The 19,866-nt window shown below is 43.0% G+C and overlaps 1 protein-coding gene across 1 annotated transcript in view; it reads right to left on the bottom strand.

Moving 5' to 3' along the window:
• Positions 1–8,154: 8,154 nt before the first annotated feature.
• SIAH3 (siah E3 ubiquitin protein ligase family member 3) overlaps positions 8,155–19,866 on the bottom strand; it is a 45,849-nt gene continuing 34,137 nt past the window's right edge. Inside the window, exon 2 of the mRNA XM_030476413.1 lies at positions 8,155–8,996. Coding sequence (XP_030332273.1) covers positions 8,403–8,996 — 594 coding nt within the window. The 3' untranslated portion in view covers positions 8,155–8,402. The remainder of the gene's footprint in view (positions 8,997–19,866) is intronic.

The following is a 19,866-nucleotide window of genomic DNA, read 5'->3' on the forward strand; positions in this document are numbered from 1 at the left end:
CCATGTTTATTGACTCCATTCCCTGGGCAATTTGCTCAGTTTACATGTAATGAATAAATGCTCTTCTTGGCTGCTGCCCAGCCCGATGGGTCTGAAAGCCAAGCTTTGTCAGCTTTCTGCCAGGGCATTATCACCAAAACTAAAGGTTGCCCCAGAGAAACCTCATGACTTGTAGACTAGGAATGTCTTTTTCCTGTCACATTTGCATTTGGATGATTTGCTGTAAACCCCTTTATCAGCATCCCCTATTTCTTCCTGTTTTCAGCTGCCAATGAACTCCACCACTCCTTGTATCTGAGTTAGATTTTGGTGCCATTTTGCCCCAGTATCAATTTTCACGTGCAGCATAGCTCCTAACTTAGCTGTGATGGTTCAGACCTGTCTCTACAACTGACTATTGTGTCTGCTTAAGGCAATCAGGAGAGGGAAATGGGTTTTGTCATGTTAGACAGTGTATCAGCTTTGTACATGGCTGCAATCTGTAGGGTTAATTTAGTTTAATTAATTTAGTTTAGGATGGGCAGCCGACTCCCCATGGGCTGAACAAGTGACTTAACCTGGTAAAGAGGCAGGACTGTTACAGCAGAATGGCTTCTGATGCTTTTGCTGGCTGACCTATAGTTGGATCATGGACCTCACAGCAATGCAGTGTGAACATAACTGCTTTCCAGATCTAGGGCTGGAAAGGATCATTCTAATCTTGAGGCTGAATGGTGCAGATGGGGTTTCTGCAGCAATCCTGAACCTAGGGAGTATTGTAAACTCTGGAGAAGAGCTATGCTGTACCTACACAGAGAAGCAGTCATGTCAGCCACTGAGGAACTGAGAGTCCAAAGTGTGGTCTGTTTGACCTGATAGCCTTCGAGTCTCAATGGGGCATGCAACCATCACTGCAAGGGAAACTTCATGAGTCATGGTAGGGCTTTAATTAGATTGCAATTTGAGTGAATATGAGTGCATTTTTTTTCAGAAAGAAATCCTCTGTTTTCCTCTGCTTTGAGCAACCTGGTCTAGTGGAAGGTGTGCCTGTCCATGGCAGGGGGTTGGAACTATATGGTCTTTAAGGTCCCTTCCAGCCATTCTGTGATTCTATGATTCAAAGACTTCTGAGTATTTGGGTTTGTGCTGTTTGGAGCTTCTATGCACAGTGATGGACCTTCCAGGACAGACACCCCCATGTTGCTTCTGTGCTGGCTTCAGTGGTTGGACACCTTCATGGCTGATGACTCAGCTCTTGTTCCTCCAGGTTTCCAGCTGAGAGAAGAAGAGCAATCAGCAGGCATAGGTGAGAGGCAATCCAGCACAGACACTATGATTAAGTGCTCACCCTCAATACACTAAGGACATAATGCATGCAGAAAAGTTTTTTCAACATGACTTCTCAGTGTACGCATAACCACCAGTTGACATATGTCAGTCCTGCATAACAGGTGATGGGGCCGGTGAGTTTGCCATAACCCATAGCCTGGCTGTCAACATCAGCTGGTACAGATGTACGCTGCTGGAGGGCCCAGGTTTAATCTCTGCCAGTTTTCAATGCAGGAGTTATCACACACAGTCGCTGTACAATAGCAACAACAATTACAGGCTGTCAGGAATGCAGCCAGTCCTCCTCGGACCTGGGGCTGTCCCTGTCTTCTGCCAATCCATCAGAGAAGTGGTATGGAGGCTTACTCAGAGGAGGCTGGATAAATCTTGGCAGCTCTCACGTTGGTCACACCATTCAGTGGACATTTATACTCTTTTTTTGCAGTCCTGGTTAAGTATTTCTTCTAAACTCTGGAAGTGGCAGTGCAGGGCCTGTGACACGCCAAAGTTCAACCCTCTCCGCCTGCTGGAAATCCTATTCCAAGGACACATGTCAGAAGAAACTGCTGCCCAGAGCCAACAGCAATACATTCCTGCTTTACTCAGGACTCTCCTAGCTATTTGGGGTTTTTTTAGTTCAGTATTTCTTTGAGTATTAAGGGTAGCCCTGACACTGCCACTCCTGGATATCTTCTTCCACACCTCAATTAGGGAAAAGCACTGGCATCACATGAAGCTGATTTTGAGTAATGATCCCTTTCAGTATCAGCTGTTACTTTTGAAGATGTTATCAGTCCTAAAAGGCCTCACTGCATTATTATTTTATGTTAGTATATTATATGATTATTCATTTATACTTCTGTAGTTCCCAGAGACCTTTCTGTGGATCAGGACCCTACTGTGGAAGGTGCAGTAGCACCTAGCCATATTTTGTAGCCTACTGTCATTGTCAGAAACCAGAGAGGAACTGCGTCCTGAAATAGGAGCTGTCTGATGGAGATATGAATAGACCTTATGTTTCTGTTCAAGATCCTGTTCTAATTCTCAAAGCTAAGGGAGGGACTCACATCGGTTTTGGCTGCTGTTGAGCTGAACATCTCCAGAACTGGTGGCATCCAGTTGCATGGTCTAGCCATTTGCCAGAGTTTATTAGGAGAGACCCAAACTAATCCCTGCAGGTATATCTAGTGCCCCTGCTGTGCAAGGCAGAGACAAAGATGTCAGGTTTGCCTGCATCCCTCCTATGCACCCACACTGATGAGCCTCGCAGAGCCTTACGGGAGCATTGCTGTCTTGTGCCCTAAAACCGTCTTGGTCTAAAAGTCAATATTAGTAGATTTTTAAAGAACAGTCTTAAGGACATCAAAGTCTTCTAGCCAGCTGCCTGATAGCTGTTACCTTCAACAGTTGAAGCAGGGATTATAACTTGAAGAAAGTGTCTACATGCATTGTGCTTGTGACTGGTTTCACTCTGAATAAGTCCACAGAGTCTGCTGGCCAGACAGTCCAGTCTGAAAAGAAAGATCCATTCCAGACTTGTTTCATACATGACAGTGTTTGCTTTTCTTTTTTAAGTGGTCTTTCTTAGCAGAGAAAGGAAGAATATATGAGTTTCTCTTGAACCCAAGCCAATAAGGCCTGACTGGCAGTGAAATGACTCTTGCTATGCAGACATCCAGTCTGTGGCTATAAGGAAAGTGCATTTAAGATCACCAGAAACCTCTGCCCCAAATCTCATGTTTGCATTTGAATAAGTTTATTTCTTTGTCTAAAAGCTCTGATTTTTCAGCCTGCACCGTATGGATGTTGAAGCAGTTCATCACTGTTGCCATGAAAGTTCAAAGCCATTTATCTTCAATAAGGTTATTTGATGCAATTTCTAGCAGCAAGAACCCCTCAGTCTTGGGGCTCTTTACAAGATTAAGTGATGTATTCAGATAGGCAATGTCTCAGGAGAATTTTCAGTACCTGAAAGATAGAAAGCTCGTTCTAGTCGAAGGGCAGCAGGCTTTGTAATTGGTGTTTCTGATTTGCCTCCCACTAAGGTTTGTTAGGCTTTTTTTTTTTGAGCCTGGGATTCCTTTGTGAAAGTACTGCAAGAACAGCCATCTTTGCAACGAATGTTAGTCCTCATCCTTCTCTTGAAGATGATGACTGCCTGCTAATCCTTCACATGCATGTTCTGGAGGGGCAGAGCCCAAAGAGGGATAAAAAAAGCTATGAATTAGTCTATTGCCTTTATGGAAAGAGAAAAAATGAGTGATCATGGTCCTAACCAAGGATAAGAGGTATAGGTTTAGTTTGATGTTCTGCCAAAGATTTTTTTGGTGGTTTTCAGCAAATACTTTCCTACTTTGGTGGGAGCTATGCAGGCGAATGACAACAAAACTGTTAGGTGCCTGGGCTAGCAGCTGCAGGTAGCTGGGTACCCACAAAAAGCAGAGAAGCTGTGGGACAGGACTGGGACTGGGTGTCAGCGCTAACTATGCAGCATCAGAGCCATCTGCATGCAGACCCACAGCGCCAAGGGCTGATCCTCTCATCTGTACTGCTTTAAAGACAAGGGTACCAGCAGGCCAGAGACCTTTTTGCTGGGTGGAAGGTGCTGATACGAAGAGACACGTCTCTGCATGGACCTTCTGCTCTCCGCTGGTTTGCTAGTCTCAGGATGTCCCAATCATTTTCCTGACAGCCCGTGCTGTGACCTTATTTTGAGTGGTTGCTGTTGAGTAATGATTCTCTCTGGAGGTTTTGCTCTGCCCTCAGTTGTATGTGTTTGCCTCCAGAGCCTGGGGGCACTGTCCTGTGCTACCCTGCTGCCCTTGTTTTCTGCAGGCTCATCTCTGCAGAAGATGAATCACCTTTTTGTGTGAATGGTTCTGGTGATGATGTGGCAAACTTTATTTTTCACCCTCCACTCAGATGGTGTAGGGGTGCAGAGTTATTTGGATTTTTTTAATGAAAAAAGGATTAAAAACTATGCTTGCATCTGAACAGTTCAGAAGCTGTAGCTCCTCCATGTGAAAACATTTTTTCTGTAGGATTGTGTCTCTGGGTCTGTTCTGACAGACTCTTCTCTGATTGAAGTGCTTTTCAGGTGTGTTATGAGCTAGAAAAGCAAGATAAATCACTTATACTACAGTACTGTCAACTGGGTTTCATTCCTCTGATGCCCAAAAGAGAGAGCCATTCAGCAGTATCTAGCAATTTATTGTAAACATTCATTTTGTTATAACCATTTCATTGTCCAGAATTTACCATCCCTCCTTTCTTCAGTAGCTTACTGGATTGTATTCACAGAGGATAGTATGAAAAGTATGTGATATCAGAGTCCAGTGGGAAGAGGACTACTGCCCTACTTCTCAGCAAGCCCTTCAGCCAGCACTGCCACAGCAAGATCCTTTGTCATCTTCAAGATGAGGCTCAGGATGCTTCAGCTGATTTATAACGAGTCATGGATATATGATGTGAGCTTAATTCATAATGGGATTGAGCTGAAAGCACTAATGCTGTTTTACTGCAGATCTGACATTAACATTCACACTGTGTCTGATGGATAGTGCAGAAGAACCAAAGTAGGTTTTCTAGTGGGTCTGGTAGCAATCCATCTGGCTCAGCCTGATGAAAATAGTGTTGCACTTTGCTAATCTAGGCACAAGAAAATCCATCCATGAACACAGATATGTGAAAACTCTAAAAAAAACCCCCAAAACCAAAAACATCCCACAACAGAAAGCCCCCTATGATTTTGTCTATGTAAAATAAATAAATAAATAAATAAACGAACGAACCAAAATAAAGAAGGAACACTGCGCTTAGGAAGGCAGGAAAATAGAATTCTACAACAGCTGCATAGCAATTTTGCAAGACATTTTCTCTTGCACCAAATGAAGGGTACTTGCTTACTTCAGAGATGTAAGGCTGCGTTCACAGGAAGGAAGGAATTTGGAGTGACTGGGTATAATACATTCTAAAGATGCAAAATATTAGAGTACAAAATGAATTCTAGAAGCCCCAATTTCAGCCCAAATTTTGGAAACCAAGCTACAACTGCCTTTCAGCCATGAGTACAGAGCTGTAAGAAGTGCTATATTATAGGCACTGAAAGACTGCACGTAAACTGAATTTCATTGTTGCTCCTACCTGCCAGCATTTTAGGATTTATGTCCCACCATGTAGAATATTTGCTTCGCCTTTGCTTTATGGCAGTGAAGAGTTGCTCATAGGCTTTAAATTATGACAGAATTAGAATGTCTTCCATGGTATTAAGTCCTTAAATATACCCTTAAACATTTGAGTTTTATACTGAGATGCTTACAAAGGCTGGATTTAGGCACCCATATCTCCTTTCTCCCCAAAATGTGTCCTTGCTTTCTGTACTGGGAGTCTTACTGAGCAGATTTTCATCAGTACTCCAACATAGCTGAATTTCTGAAATCCCTGCCACAGCTGGGGCTTTGCAGCTGTGGAGAAAGCCAAGCAAGAAGGTTACTCGAAGTAAAGCGAGTAGTTGGCTGCAAAGAGCAGCAAGAACAATTTAAACAATGGCACTCAAGAGGCAAAAGCCGGAGAAGGCAAGAAATGCCATGGGCTGTGCAAGCCGAAGGATGAAACGCAGGCTGAGAGCTTGAGAATATGCTGAGTGGCCACCAGATGGGAGGGAGGACTGGAGAGGAAATAGAAGGGCCAAACCGTTGGTGTGGTCATGAGAAAGCTCTGGGAGAAGGACATGGAGGATGTGAGGAGGTCTGTGTTAGGGAGGTCACTTTTCCACTGTGCCTCCTCCCCCATCAAAACCAGGATGCTAGTAACAGGTGGAGATGCCCATCCCAGAAAAATGTTGCTGTCACATTCTGTCAGAAATAAACTGGTCCTTTGGCAAGGAGCATACCCCAAAATACCAATCAGTGCATTCTTCATTTCAGTAGATATTTCAAGAACAAAAGGAGCCACCTAGTAAGAAGTAAATAGTCTGGAACAACCCAAGGAATATCCTTCTCCCTATAAATGGTTGTGATCAGGCAATGAAAGCAGCATTACATTAGGTCTCTACCACAGTGTTCAAAGAGCTCAGGAAGTGTAAGCCAGAAGAACTGTTTTTGTTGGGGTTTTATTGCTTTTGCTTTGTTTTAGTTCAGCAGCAGAATATTTGCCAGAGGAGCTGGAGAAGCCAGTTTCAGTCCACAAAAGTGCCAAAGATTGATTTATGGCCATCATTTAGGGAAAGGGCAGCAATTGCTGGTTCTGAATATTTAACATTGCAAGGAAAAGACAAGCCACTCTGAAGCCTGCATGTTCCAGTAAAGCACTGCACACCAGCATGCCCTCCTGGCCCCTAAATACAGATCTGGGAGAGCAGAGAAGGTATGCCTCAGCATACTCTTACAGGGACTGAGGCTTCTGTTTCAGACCTCAGCTTGCATGGTCATGATCAGCAAGACACCCTAGCTCCTCTCTGAGTATGAAAGCCCAGGTAAGGAGGCAAGGCACATCTGCAACTCGGAAGGCATTACCTGCATAGCATTCATCTCAGGAAAATTGCAATTGGTTCTGCTTCACGCATCAGTTATCATAATTCCCAGGAGAGCAGCAGGTGGGAGATTAGTATCAGTGGCTTTGCCTACCCAAAGCTAGCTACAGCAAGATGCCTTTTGAAAGGACTGAAGGACTGTTCTCAGCTTGCTTCCCCTCACTTACTTGGTTCATCAAGGGACTTACTTAGGTGATGACCCTCAGTCTCTCTAGCTACTAACTGACCCAATCCTCCAGATGTTTATTGAAAAAGCTTTCAGGAGCAGGCAGACCACAGCCACACACAGACAGAAGGGAAAACAGGAAAAGACAATTTCCCATGTTTCTCATGTGTCACACTCCCTGTAGAGCCCCATCCTTCAACACATCACTGTGGTGGGATTTCACTGTGGTTGTTGGCTGTGGGGGAAACACGCTTGACTGCAGATGGGACCAAGTGTCAGGAGATGGCCAACACCTCCCTTGGACTCCTCCCCAAGGAACCAGCCAAGGAAGAAATTCTTAGAGAAACCCATGTTTCTTCTTGTGACCATCACCATGTGTGAAACATCCTTAGTAGAAGAAAAGGGCCTAAATGTGTGGGAGAAAAGAAAAAAAAATAGTTGTCGTGTTTTGTTTTGTTTTGTTTTGTTTTGTTTTGTTTTGTTTTGTTTTTAAAAAAGAGAACATTTCAAATTTCATAGACAACTTACAGATACTTCAGCTGCATTATTTTAAGCCAATATTTAGCAGCACACACTGTGGGTCTAAAGGGCACAGCATTCGATAGCATGATCAGTACACAACTTAGAACTGTCCTGATACTGTATTTTATGAAATCTCTTTTAAATGCTAAGGAAACAGCAGCTAAAAAAGTGAAAGCCCCCGTGGTTGGCTATGGCTATATACATCCTGGAGCCAGACCATGCAGCAAGCCTCTCACTGCCCATTATGATACAAAAGTGAGATTTAACCATGCTTACAGGTTTTTTTCTTTTTCTTTTTATTTTTATTTTGAAGTTTTCATTGTTTGTGTGGTGAAGGTTGTTTTCTCAGACACTGAAGGGAGCTCTGAAACTGCAAGCTCCCTGGGACTTGGTTGTGACCACAATGTAAGAGTTAAATCACTATTGCTAGTATGGAAACCTGAGTCCTCTTAGTGGAATTCTTTAGTTCATTTCCTTAGTGGAATACTTTACCTTTTGCCAAGCACAGGGGCCTCTTTAATACCAGGCAATTAGGCAGACAATGAAGGAAACACATTTGCATAGAATGCTCAGACCAAAGTTTTCTATGAGTCACCCTGGGTGCACTTTCCAGGAGAAAGTGTTGTTTTCAGTGTTGTTGGAGGGCAGCAATAAATTGATTAGCCTCTTTAAAATTTCTCATAAAATTGTATTAACAAAATGGTAAATACATTACACGGAGACTGTAACCACAGGATGTTTAAATAATGCCCACTGTGGACAAGTACTGAATACCATAAAAGACCTGAGACCCCCCCGAAAAGTCTGCAAGTTGTGGCTCTTCCAAGGCAGCTAGAGCACCATTGTTACTCCTCCTCTTCTTCTTCCTCTTCCCTCTCACATTTCAGCTTCGGCGTTGTGAACTTTGCTGGTGGTTATTGCAATCCCTATCGCTAGGCTTCCGTTATCGGAAAAGAGTTGAGCCAGGGAAGTGTTCAGCACAAGACAATCCCCATCCGAAATGACAGAGTCAACACACTCCAGTACCGACCTGGGGGTTGCCTCCCACTTGAGGCGCCTCTGGTTCCTGTTGAGCTCAAGCCGGTAGGTGAAGTTGTCGGCTTGGGTCGGCGTGCCGATCAGCATCATCGTGGCAAAGAACTGGGGGTGGCCTTCATACTTCTCCTGCTTCCTGAGAACCAGCAAAAACTGGTGGCCAAGGCAAGAGTGCATGATGATCCAGTCTGTAGGTGCAGGCAGGTGCATGTCCGTGGCCAGGAAGACAATCTCTGCCCCATGAAGGATGTTGATATGATGGGTCTGCCTCAGGTGGGACACCACCACCTCCAGGTGCCCTTCCCATGGGCAGGAAAAGAGCGGGCATGTGCAGGGAACCAGCTGGGGGTCATGCACTGCTTCGTGGTGATGGCAGGCAGGAAGGATGCCTTGCTCTGTGGACGACTGTGCAGCTGCACAGCGAGTAGGTGCATACTACAAGAGAAGAGAAATTACATGTGATAGCAGGTGACCAGGAACCAGTGCAGATATGCAAGGGGCAGACACTGCAGACATCTGCCACCTCATACCCCTCAGAAAACAGCACTGGTGGGAATGCCAGGAACTCAAGCTCTCTGGAGATCAGGGCAATCCAGGCCCAGATCTGCACAGCAAGTGTGTTGGCAGTTGCCTTTTCTCCAGAAGAAGAGAGAAACTGTTTCAGCCATGATAGGTCACTGCATATGAAAGTGATATATGTGTTTAAAGAGAGATTTCATTAGTTTGGGGAGGGAAATCTGATTAAAAGGAAAAAAAGCCCAACAAAGCAAGGACAGCATGGTGCATTTTATATAGTTAAGGCTCTTGCAGCTCAGAACAAGGAAATGAAATATGTATGGCTTTATTATTCTTTAATGAAACACACTGGCAAGTACAGGCATTTCTCCTGAAACAATATGCTTTATAATACCCATAATTGGGGAAATAAAAGTCAGTTTTTATTGTATAAGATGCCTTTTTTTTTTTTTTTTTTTTTTGATCTATGTGTTTGGGCTTAATTGATGCGCTTACCTCCATAAATCTTAAATGGCTCTCAAAGGTGTATGGGTGGCAAATTTAGGGCATTTTTATACTGAAGTAAATTTAGATTAAGGTAGGACAGCTAGCTAAAAAGGCAGCAGCTCTTGCAGAAGGATTCCACATGAGAACTAGGAAGCAAACTGGTCTGCCTCTGTCAAGTGGATATTATTGAAGAGAAATGAGTAAGACTTACTCCACCAAAAGTGTATCCACATGTAATGCTATTCAGGAAGAGTAATGGCTTTCCACAATAACTTTGTGCATAGACAAACCCTAAGACACAGGCATGCCAGTCATGATTCATTGTACCCAATTTTAAGCATTTACTTCAGCCACGGAAGACAAAAACCTGGTTAGCTTGGACTGCCTCCGCTGTCAATAGAGGGATGCAGACATTCCTAGTGGTGGATTCAGATCTCAGCTGGAGAAATCCACCCCCTAAAGGAAGCACCGGCTGCCACCAGCATGACCGAGATCCGATCTGTCCAGTTGTACTTAAATTTTAGATGATTAAACATAGAAGGACATTGTTTCTTCCTGAACTCCTTTGGAGAGGTTTATAAGGGGTATAAGCATTAAGAGTACATACATATATAGGTACATTTTGCTTTTGCATATGTTTTAGGAATATTAATGTAATTCCCCGAATGCTGCCTCACATTTGCACATTTTAACATATATACTCAAAATTACAGGAACAATAGTGTGGTTCTAATATCTAACAGTTGTTCTCCTCCATGCCACATCCATGTCATAGCAGATTTGGACTTTTTTCTTCAGCTCTTTTTGAGAAGAGATTTATCTTAACCAGGAGCAAACATAATCCCATATAACAGGTGTCATATACATTGCAAATGGTGTGTTGTCTCATCTCTCTATGGATACTGTGATGCCCTTCATTAAGCCTTGACATGAGAGTAAACACTTTTACTGTATGCAGTTCTTCCCACCAGAATTTGCACTCTCACCTTCCAGGATGCTTTGGAAGGCAATCTCTTGGGTCAACTGTCCTAATTCTCAAATGACTAGGGCTTCCTTGCCTACCAGGATGACAAAGTCCTGGATCTTCATTTTCATTTTGTCATTAGCTGCCAAGGGATGTGATGGGCAGAGCAGGGTTGTGATTGCTGCTGCTGTGAAATTCATGGTTCTTCCCAAGGCACTGAGTGTCCAAGGGAGTTGTTTCTTCTTCCTCTGACATTTGATATAAAGAATAATTGCCTATTTAAGATCTGTTCTTGAACCTTGCAGCTTTTTCTTTAGAGAATTATTACTTCGATAGTACTGTTCTACTTTTCCCTTCCTCATATTTTATTTGTTTTGTTGTATAAAATTCAGAAATATAAACTTTCCAAGAAGATAATGAATTGAGGACAGATAAATTAGTATCATTGTCTGTGAAATAAAACAGGTCATTATAAACTAATCGAGGTTTGTGGCTTTAGCTGCCCGCTTATCACGGTGGGATTGCTGGTTCACACTTAATTCTACATTAATTTTTGCATCTCATTAGGATGAAAGTTACGGCTAATTTAAACTCTTTTTGGTGAAGGAGGTGACTGCAATAGCTGATCGTAAAAGCATTTTAAAAAAATCCCTGAAATGCTAATTGCCTCATAAAATGAATACTTATCTCCCAATCTAATACAGTGGGTGTGAGCAATTACTTTCTCTCACCAAACTGTTAGTGCAACATTAGTGATTATACTAATTAAAACTAATGAACTCATACTCACATGCTGATAAACCTCTCAACCACTCGACAAGTTCCAACCTTCTATCAGTTTTATTTAACTCCTCCTTAGGAAGATGAATCGTAAATTAACCTCCTGAATAACATTCAAAATTAGGTTTTTGAAATGTGAAGCTTTATAGACTGTGTATAATTCTTCTCCAAAGATTACCAGAGTCAGAGAAAATGTTTCCACTGAGGATATAATTGAATTTAAAAATGCATTCTCCTAATCTGATAAGCATGGAGAGCAATGGTAGCTCATCCATCCATATCCAAGGTAAGAAAATGCAAATATCTCCAAAAAACACTTTATGACAAGCACGTTTCTATGGCTTAGGAACTAGGAAAATAAATTACAATGAGCAATTTATTCAATGTATCTTTCTTCTTTCCTTAATTTTTGATTATTTTTTGCATGTATGTGTGTGCAAATAATTGAGAATTCCCTTTCACATCTCACATTTTTGAAAAATTTCCATGAATCACTTCAGCAAAAGATTTTTGGTCTGACTTTGGTCAGTTCAGGTTTATTGAAAATTCAGGAAATCCAGCAGAAACCACATGATCCATTTTTATTCTCTGACTTGGTAAGAATCATCTTCAAAATCTGTTTTCTGAATTATTCAACATTCCTATTTCTAAAATACAGATTTTGTAATACTCTAAAAAAAAAGTTTCCAAAATCCTGATCTCTGTGAAAAAAGTCTCACAAAAACCTATTATTTTACTTTCAAGGTATGAGTGTAACTATTGGGGTTCCTGTGCCCTTGTTGGTGTTTCATATGGCTGTGAATTGAGCCTCTAAAATTTAAACACAAAAAGGGCATAAAATGGTCACCTTGAGTGCATTTAAAAGCTTGAATAAATATTTATGAACATTTTTTCCCATGTTTAATTTGCTCCAGTATTTACTTTCCATCATTTATTACCCAAATACCTAATAAAATTAGGTTTATTACATTGTGCTAGTCCAGTATTATTCTCAATTATCTTTTAGCCAATTTCAGTCAATTTTAACTGTGTGATAGAAGTCTCAAAGGCTTTAATTGTAAACCGATTCTGTGAGAAGAGGCTGCAGGGTAGAGAAATATGACCCCTTTGTGTCTCCAGGAAGGAACAGCTTGCCACATGGGCAATATTGCATTTCCAGATAGGAGAGAACCTAAACAACAGCAGTTTTATCCCAAAAGTATTATAGACACCTGAGAACCTATGTGAGACAGTGTCTTTACGAACAGGAGAAAAGGCTTCAGCCACAATGCTCCTCATTAGGCACGAGATAACCCCACCACGAGACTCCGAACCGCAGGAAACCAGGCTCTGCCACTCACAGAAAAATGTCTTTTTAATGATGCATCTTATTACAGTGTAATTCTTTTTAAGAACAAGTCATTTGGCAAAGAGCAATTTATAAACACAGGGTGCTTTTCTTATTAAAAAAATAAAGGTTATATTTGAACTGGGACACAGGGCTTCTGGGTCCTGCCCCAGCCTTTCTACAGGCTTTCTGCTAAAAATGCATCAAACTGCTCTAGGTGTGACTCCTCTGTTCAAACTTTGGTGCCTGAGGCTAACTCTGTAGCTAACTCTGAAGCACACCAGTTCATTTTACAGCCCATGCATGGCACCAGAGTGTAATTCATCCCAAGAGATGCCAAAGGAACATCCCCCTGGACACTGCTCTCTACATGCAGCCAGGACTAAACCCATCCTTTGGGCAGACCCACAGATGTTTTACTGGTTTCTAGACAAGGAGCGGAAAGGCACCCCTATTTTGGTCAGGAGACAGTTGTACGACTGTGGGCTTCTCCTGCTGCACTAGAGACAACACAGTCCATGGAGAAAGAAATGGATGCCTGTTCACATGGGGCTCCCCTTACACCTCCAGTCACAGTAAGTTGATAGACAACTCAGGGGAAGGTCAAAGTGTAGATCCAAGAGGTGGAGAGCTCAAAGATCACCAAGAGGTAGAGAAGATGTATCTGAATCAGCAGCTGCAAAGCCGAGACACCCACCCAGGAGAGAGGAATTTGGTATTGTTCCTCATGCTTAGAGAGACCTTTTGTATTCTAACTTGCAAACTTTAGGTCAGTTATGGTAAAAAAAGTGGAAACAGAGGCAGCAACCCACACTACAGCCCTGCTAGCTGAGCTCCCAGCCCCGTGGAGTGCAAGCACTGGCTACACTATGACCCCTTAAGCTCTGATTCTCTGTGCACCTTGGCACAGCTTCAAATGTGAGAGCAAAGGTGGCTGCTGCCCAAGCAGCCAAATGCCTCGCATTGGCTTACATTCCCCATTTGCAAGTCAGCAATTTGCTTGCTGCAAATGGGGTATTTTCTCACTGCAAACCCCTCAGGATGAGGGAGGGTTGAACCCAGTTCTCCCACCCCAAGGGAGAGGACCCAGGCCCCGATGACCTGGAGTATAAGGAGGGAGAGTAGCACTGCTGCATTGTGGAAGAATAAATGCTGTGCAGGTCTTCAGAGCGAAGGTTAAATGTCACTTTCTGTGCTTTCCAGTGTTTCCTAGTGTTATACTGGGAGTCTGGATACCTCATTCATACTTTTACTTACAGTAACACACATAATGTGCAAAAAATCAGCCTTTTACATGCCTGTGAACAGTGCCAGTGCATGCCAAGAGCATCCCAAGGAGTGAGGACAAGGTCTGGTTCACTGCCCAGTAAATGAGGGTTTCTGACAGCAAAGCAGGAGCTGAGAATAGTCACCCTTTTCCAGACACTTCACACCTATGCAATTGCATTTTATCCAGTGATTAAGCACAACTTTGCAAACACTCATTAATTCACCCATGGGCTAGGCTATTTGCTCGGGGAAGTCAATCGTGTAGTCTGAAGGCCAAGGCCAGGCTGGATGGGGCTTTGAGCAACCAGGTCTAGCAGAAGGTGTCCTTGCCCATGGCAGTGGGGTTGGAACTAGATGATCTTAAGGTCCTATCTAATCCTAACCATTTTATGATTCTATGATGGGGCTTCTGAACAGGGTCATGCAAAAAATAGGAGAGATGAAAATAAAGCCATTGGGCATGCCAGCCAACCCAAACCAGCAGACAGTGCTCCTCCTCCACCCAGGTCCAGCTTTAGCACACCATGAGACATTGCAACTTTATCCTTCTGTGGAGAGGGAACCCATATCTTCTCCCTCTGTGGATCCAAAGTCTTCTTATCCTCAGCCACAGCTTTTTTGGCTGGATTACAGGGGAGTTGGTGGGAGCCGTTTACATTCACAGCAGCTGTGATCTTTGGTGGGAGCCAGGGGTTGAAAAGGGCTGTGCTCATCCCCGCTGTTACCAACCCACCACCTGTGCTAACACTGCCCTGTGCTAACTACTGCTACTGCTGACCCCACTCTGAGATCCAGTTTCCTATTGTGCACAACTTTGTAAAGCTTACACTGTTTGTGATAACACCTGACTTTAAAATACATATTAAACTATAGATACACTTGTGTAAACACACATACATGTGTTTATGTATAGACTCGTGACATTTACAGGTCTGCTTTAAATGTTTCTGGGAATAATGAAGATGAGAAACTCACTGTTTTTTCCAGATTAAATCATTCTGGCACCTTTTGTATTTAAAAAATAGTGGGACCTTGGGGGATGGAGGCCCATGCATTTTGATGATGAGCTTATTTTAGCTGTCCTTGGGAAAATAGTCCCAAATTTGAGACTGTGTATTTTTTCCCAAACTGCCTCTGAGTTCATTTAGATATTTTTTCTTTTATGAGTCTCATTGCTGTGGCTGTCTGTGCATCACAGGCATCTGTCAGCTAATACATATGATGTTGAGCTAAAGTACAATGGCAGTATTATTTCTCTATTTAGGGTCAAGGAATCTAGGCACAAAGAGATTAAATATCTAAGCGTATTGGCCGTATTTTGTTGTCCAGCTTATATCACACAGTCCTGGGTTTTTCACGGTAGAATTGCCTCCTAGAGCACTTGATATTTTCAAAATACAACCTCTATTAACCTCAGTTGCAGCTACAAGTGATTAAACTATCCACAAATCAGGCCTAAGACTTCAGGTTGAACAACTCGGGAGCAGAGATCAGCTGACTGAAGCCATCCGTGAACAGCTTGCTGTAAGTGACTCTCCAGTGCCATACAGGGCTTTCCAGGCAGAGACATGAGTGGAATCCAGCACTGCAAGGCAGCATGGTCTTCCTCTCAGCTATAGGACCTTCTTGCTAACGTGCCATCACTCATCTCATCTCCACCACCCTATGTATGACAAGGGACAGAGAGGGATGCAGTTACCCTGCAGGTAGGTGAACAACCTGGAAATGTGCCCTGAGAACCTGATGGATTTTTGGCTTTGACAGAAAGATTTCTGCAGACAAGGAGGGACCAGGCCTGCAGCTGCGGGATGCTTAGAGTGAGAGCTCCATGGCAACTTTCATGGTTTCTGTTGAAACAAATTGGCATTTTCTTTGCTAGTGAAATGTGCCATTTATTCAGTTTTCTTACTGTCTTCCTCTCTTCCTTGGCTTCTCAGGGTCTGATTACTTCTCATCTGTATGGAAACTACTTCCAATAATTTTCTAATTCTCAGCTTCTTTCTGCCTCATAAAAGCTTTGCCACCCACTAACATCCACCTCCATGTTACTTACACCCACCACAGGGACAGATGCTCAAAAGAACTATAAAGGTGACATGAAGAAAGTAGTGAGTCTTTTAATCCTGGTCTTCATTTCATTTCTCTCCCGTTATTTTTTAGTATGCTAATGAGATTTCGTATATCTCTCAGATGAAAGAAAAGAGAAGGAAAAAAACCCCAAACCCTCAATGTATTTTGTCAAAAGCTGTACTTCCACATCTGAAATTAAGAAGTCCAAGCCAGGGCTCATGTTGGGGATTTATTTAAAATTTTAATTATACAAAATCCTGTTCATTATGAATGCATCAGTTGAATTTCTTAAGCACTGAATATTAGTTGCAGCTTTGGCAGTGGAAAGATTTGTTTTCCCTACTATCAAATGGCAGAGAGGACAACTTCAAGCTCATTTTGCTAATCTCACTTTGCAACATAATCAGGCATGACTTGGTTACACAGCGCATGGGATGTGTTAATGGCTGTCCTCATGCTAATTACACACCTCGGAGTATGTAGAGAAAATGCTGCTTTAATACATGTCCACACTTCTCTCTATCAGAGGACCCTGAATTTTAGATGAGGCCATATATTTTTAGAAGTATTTTGGAAGAAAAATAAATTCTTTTCGTGGTAGATGTAGCAAAAATGTTGCAGCATTTTAAATACATCCCAGGTGGAAAGACATTATTCTCAAATTAAAATCCCTTGCTTTTCAAAAATCAACACAAACTGTCATTCAGACTTGAAGTGCAAGCAAAAAAAAAAATCAAGAAACTTGACATTCTTCAATATATTGAAAACTATGTAATTATAATGAAATATAAACAGGATCTATACTAAAGTGTTTCAGGCTCATAGATACTTTCGGAGAGGGACCCAGGTGTAGACACTGGCAGGCCATGCTCTTCAGCTCTCCTGCTTTAAATACAACTTTGATGGACCATTCCCATTTCCCATTCAGGACACTGAAACTTCCAGTGTTTCAGTCTGAAGGGAGGTGCACCATCTTGCTGACCCTCAGCCATAGCTGCAGATGGGTCATGGACACCCTGACAAATCTTGGTTTAGCTGCTGTGTTTGCTGGATCACTTTCTTTTCTTTCTTTGAGAAATAAAATACTATGAGTAGATACAAACAAAACCATGCACATGGGCAATTCCTGTGGAGCATCTGGCACAGTTATTTGCTAGCCAAAACAAATGAAAAGCATAGAGATGAAATGGATGAAATGGAAGCATCTGGACCTGTGGAGGTCTGGCAGGTTGACAAGTTGATATACATCGCGTGCTCTGCAGTAATTGCCTTGTGCCTGGTCCGAGGACTTAACCAAGTATGAATATCCAAGCAGCTATGGATCAGGTTAGGAAAGCTAAAGCCCTGGTAGAATTAAATCTGGCCAGGGACATCAAGGGCAACAAGAAAAGCTTCTATAGGTATGTCAGTGATAAAAGGAAAACTAGAGAAAATGTTGGCCCTTTCCATAAGGAAATCGGTGATCTGGTTACCCAGGATATGGAGAAGGTTGAGGTAGTCAATTACGTTTTTGCTTCAGTGTTCACCGGAGAGTGCTCCCGCCCCGCCACCCAAGTTGCAGAAGGCAAAGGCAAGGACTGGAAGAATGAAGAAGCACCTGCTTTAGGAGAAGATCAGGTTTGAGAGCATCTAAGTATCCTGAAGGTGCACAAGTCCATGGAACCTCATGAGGTGCGTTCATAGGTCCCAAGGTAACCGGCAGATAAAGTTGCTAAGCCACTGTCCATCATATTTGAGAAGTTGTGGCAGTCCAGTGAAGTTCCCACTGACTGAAAAAGGGGAAACACAACCCTTATTTTTAGAAAGGAGAAAAAGGAAGACCTGGGGAATTAGAGACCAGTCAGTTTCACCTTGGTGCCCTGCAAGATTATGGAGCAGATCCTCCTGGAAACCATACTCAGGCACATGGAAAATAAGGTCATTGGTGAGAGCCAACATGGTTTCACTAAGGGCAAATTGTGCCTCACAAATTCGGTGGCCTTTTATGAAAATACAGGGTACAGTGTTGGTGGACAAGGGAAGAGAGTCTGACATCTCTGGTTCAGTTCTGGGAGAGCCTGAGCCTCCTCCTGACAGACTGCCCAGCCTCACAGAAGGGCTAGAGCTGTTACAGATGTGGAATAAGCTGGGATGAAGGGTGGGACATGCTCCTGGGGCCTAATTTGCAACTTGAATTCTCTTTGCTGCATTTTGGGACTGGGCACAATACAGTGACAACAAACCATAGTGCAAAATACCTGATGTTGCATTGCAGTTGCTGACGCAGTGGGGCATGGAGTCATTTACCCTCTTCTCTTTGGCCTAGAAGAAGATTTTATACCTTGTTCTAAGCAAGGGTAATGCCTCTAAGTGCCATCCTCTTTGGCCACACAAGGCAAGTATCAGAAGCTAAGGCACATGCTTATCGGATTTTGCTCCAGAAGGGCAGGGTGTAACCACTGTTTATTACCAGGTCACTCATGAGGCAATGCTGGTTGTGGAGCTGGGTGATGTAGTGAATGGTCTGCACATGTAAAAAGAGAGAATCCAAAATGTAGTGTTATCTGAAGATTCACTGCATCTTTTATCCACTTTGTATTTTGTATAACGCCTGTTAACAAAGTGCAAAACCATTATGGGCTTTAATTAAAAACAAAGTGATAAAGTAGTTTCAAGCTGCATCTGCTCTGTCTGATAGGGAAGGCAGAGTTCACTAGAGCCCTATATCTGCCCCGTTGATTTTGTGTTTCACATTCATGTTGAAAAGGAAATTAATATGGAAAAGCATTTAAAAAAGAAAGAAGAAATGATTGCCCACTGTGCTCATAAACTTACCAGTTCAGGCTGCCTCTAATAACTCATCATCCAATATTCATTTACAAGTTACTACAGTAACAGCATGTCTCCAAGAGGAACTGATTTGCTGGTGTCATCTGAGATAATTAGACCAAATCCACCCTGAGACAATCAAAATGCTTCCTTTCCATCAGGCAACCTCCAGCTATCACAATTGTATGACATTTAAATCCACTAACTGCTCTTTCAGAAATCCACCCTGGGAGTGCCAAAGGACAGCACAAACATTACTGGTCCATTGGAAGGAGAGAAGGGATGAGATGGTGGTTGTTGAGCAAGCCTGTGACTTCTCTTGGTGTGACCAGTGTCTCCAATCCCATCCACACACACTTCCTGGCCAAGGATTTGCTCTGTGTCACATTGCTCTTGCAACTGTCACAGGGTAATGTGCAATGAAGCCTATGTCAGCTTAGTTCAGACCTGGGGCTGGGGCCAGATAGGTGGAACAGGGAGAGAGCACAGGGCATGCAATGTTCTGTGTCTTATAGGCTGTGCCTGTGCCTATATCTTAGTAGCAGTCACTGAGTAATGTATGAGCAGTAAGACACTCCTCATTTTTGGTTAAGACCTTCTCCTGAGAGCTGTGTCCATGGCAGTGTTCAAGGCCAGCCTGGACGGGGCTTTGAGAAACCTGGTCTAATAGAAGGTGTCCCTGCCCATGGCAGGGGGTTGGAATTAGATGATCCTTGAGGTCCCTTCCAACCCTTTGGGTTGGAACTTCTGTGATTCTATAATTATGATGATTCTATGAAATGCAAGACTGGCTTAAAATCACGCCTGTCTCCCTCCTGCTGAGGCATCAGTGGTACCAGCAAGCAACGGGCATCTCAAACACATCCACAATGGCCTGGTGTGGTGGAGGTCATGCTCAGGTTTCAGGAGCATTAGAAAGAGAAGAAGGGAAAATAAATTGTGCTAGGCTCAGAGTAACTCTCCTTTCCCCAACATGTCCCTGCCCCTTCTCCACTCATGACCTAGCCCTGAGCTTTCAGCTTGCCCTTGCTCTGGGTACCTGCAACGTGAGCGAGGCACTGGATGAAAACAGTCTCCCTGTTACA

Source organism: Strigops habroptila, chromosome 2 (genome assembly GCF_004027225.2).
Source record: "Strigops habroptila isolate Jane chromosome 2, bStrHab1.2.pri, whole genome shotgun sequence".
Taxonomy (NCBI): domain Eukaryota; kingdom Metazoa; phylum Chordata; class Aves; order Psittaciformes; family Psittacidae; genus Strigops; species Strigops habroptila.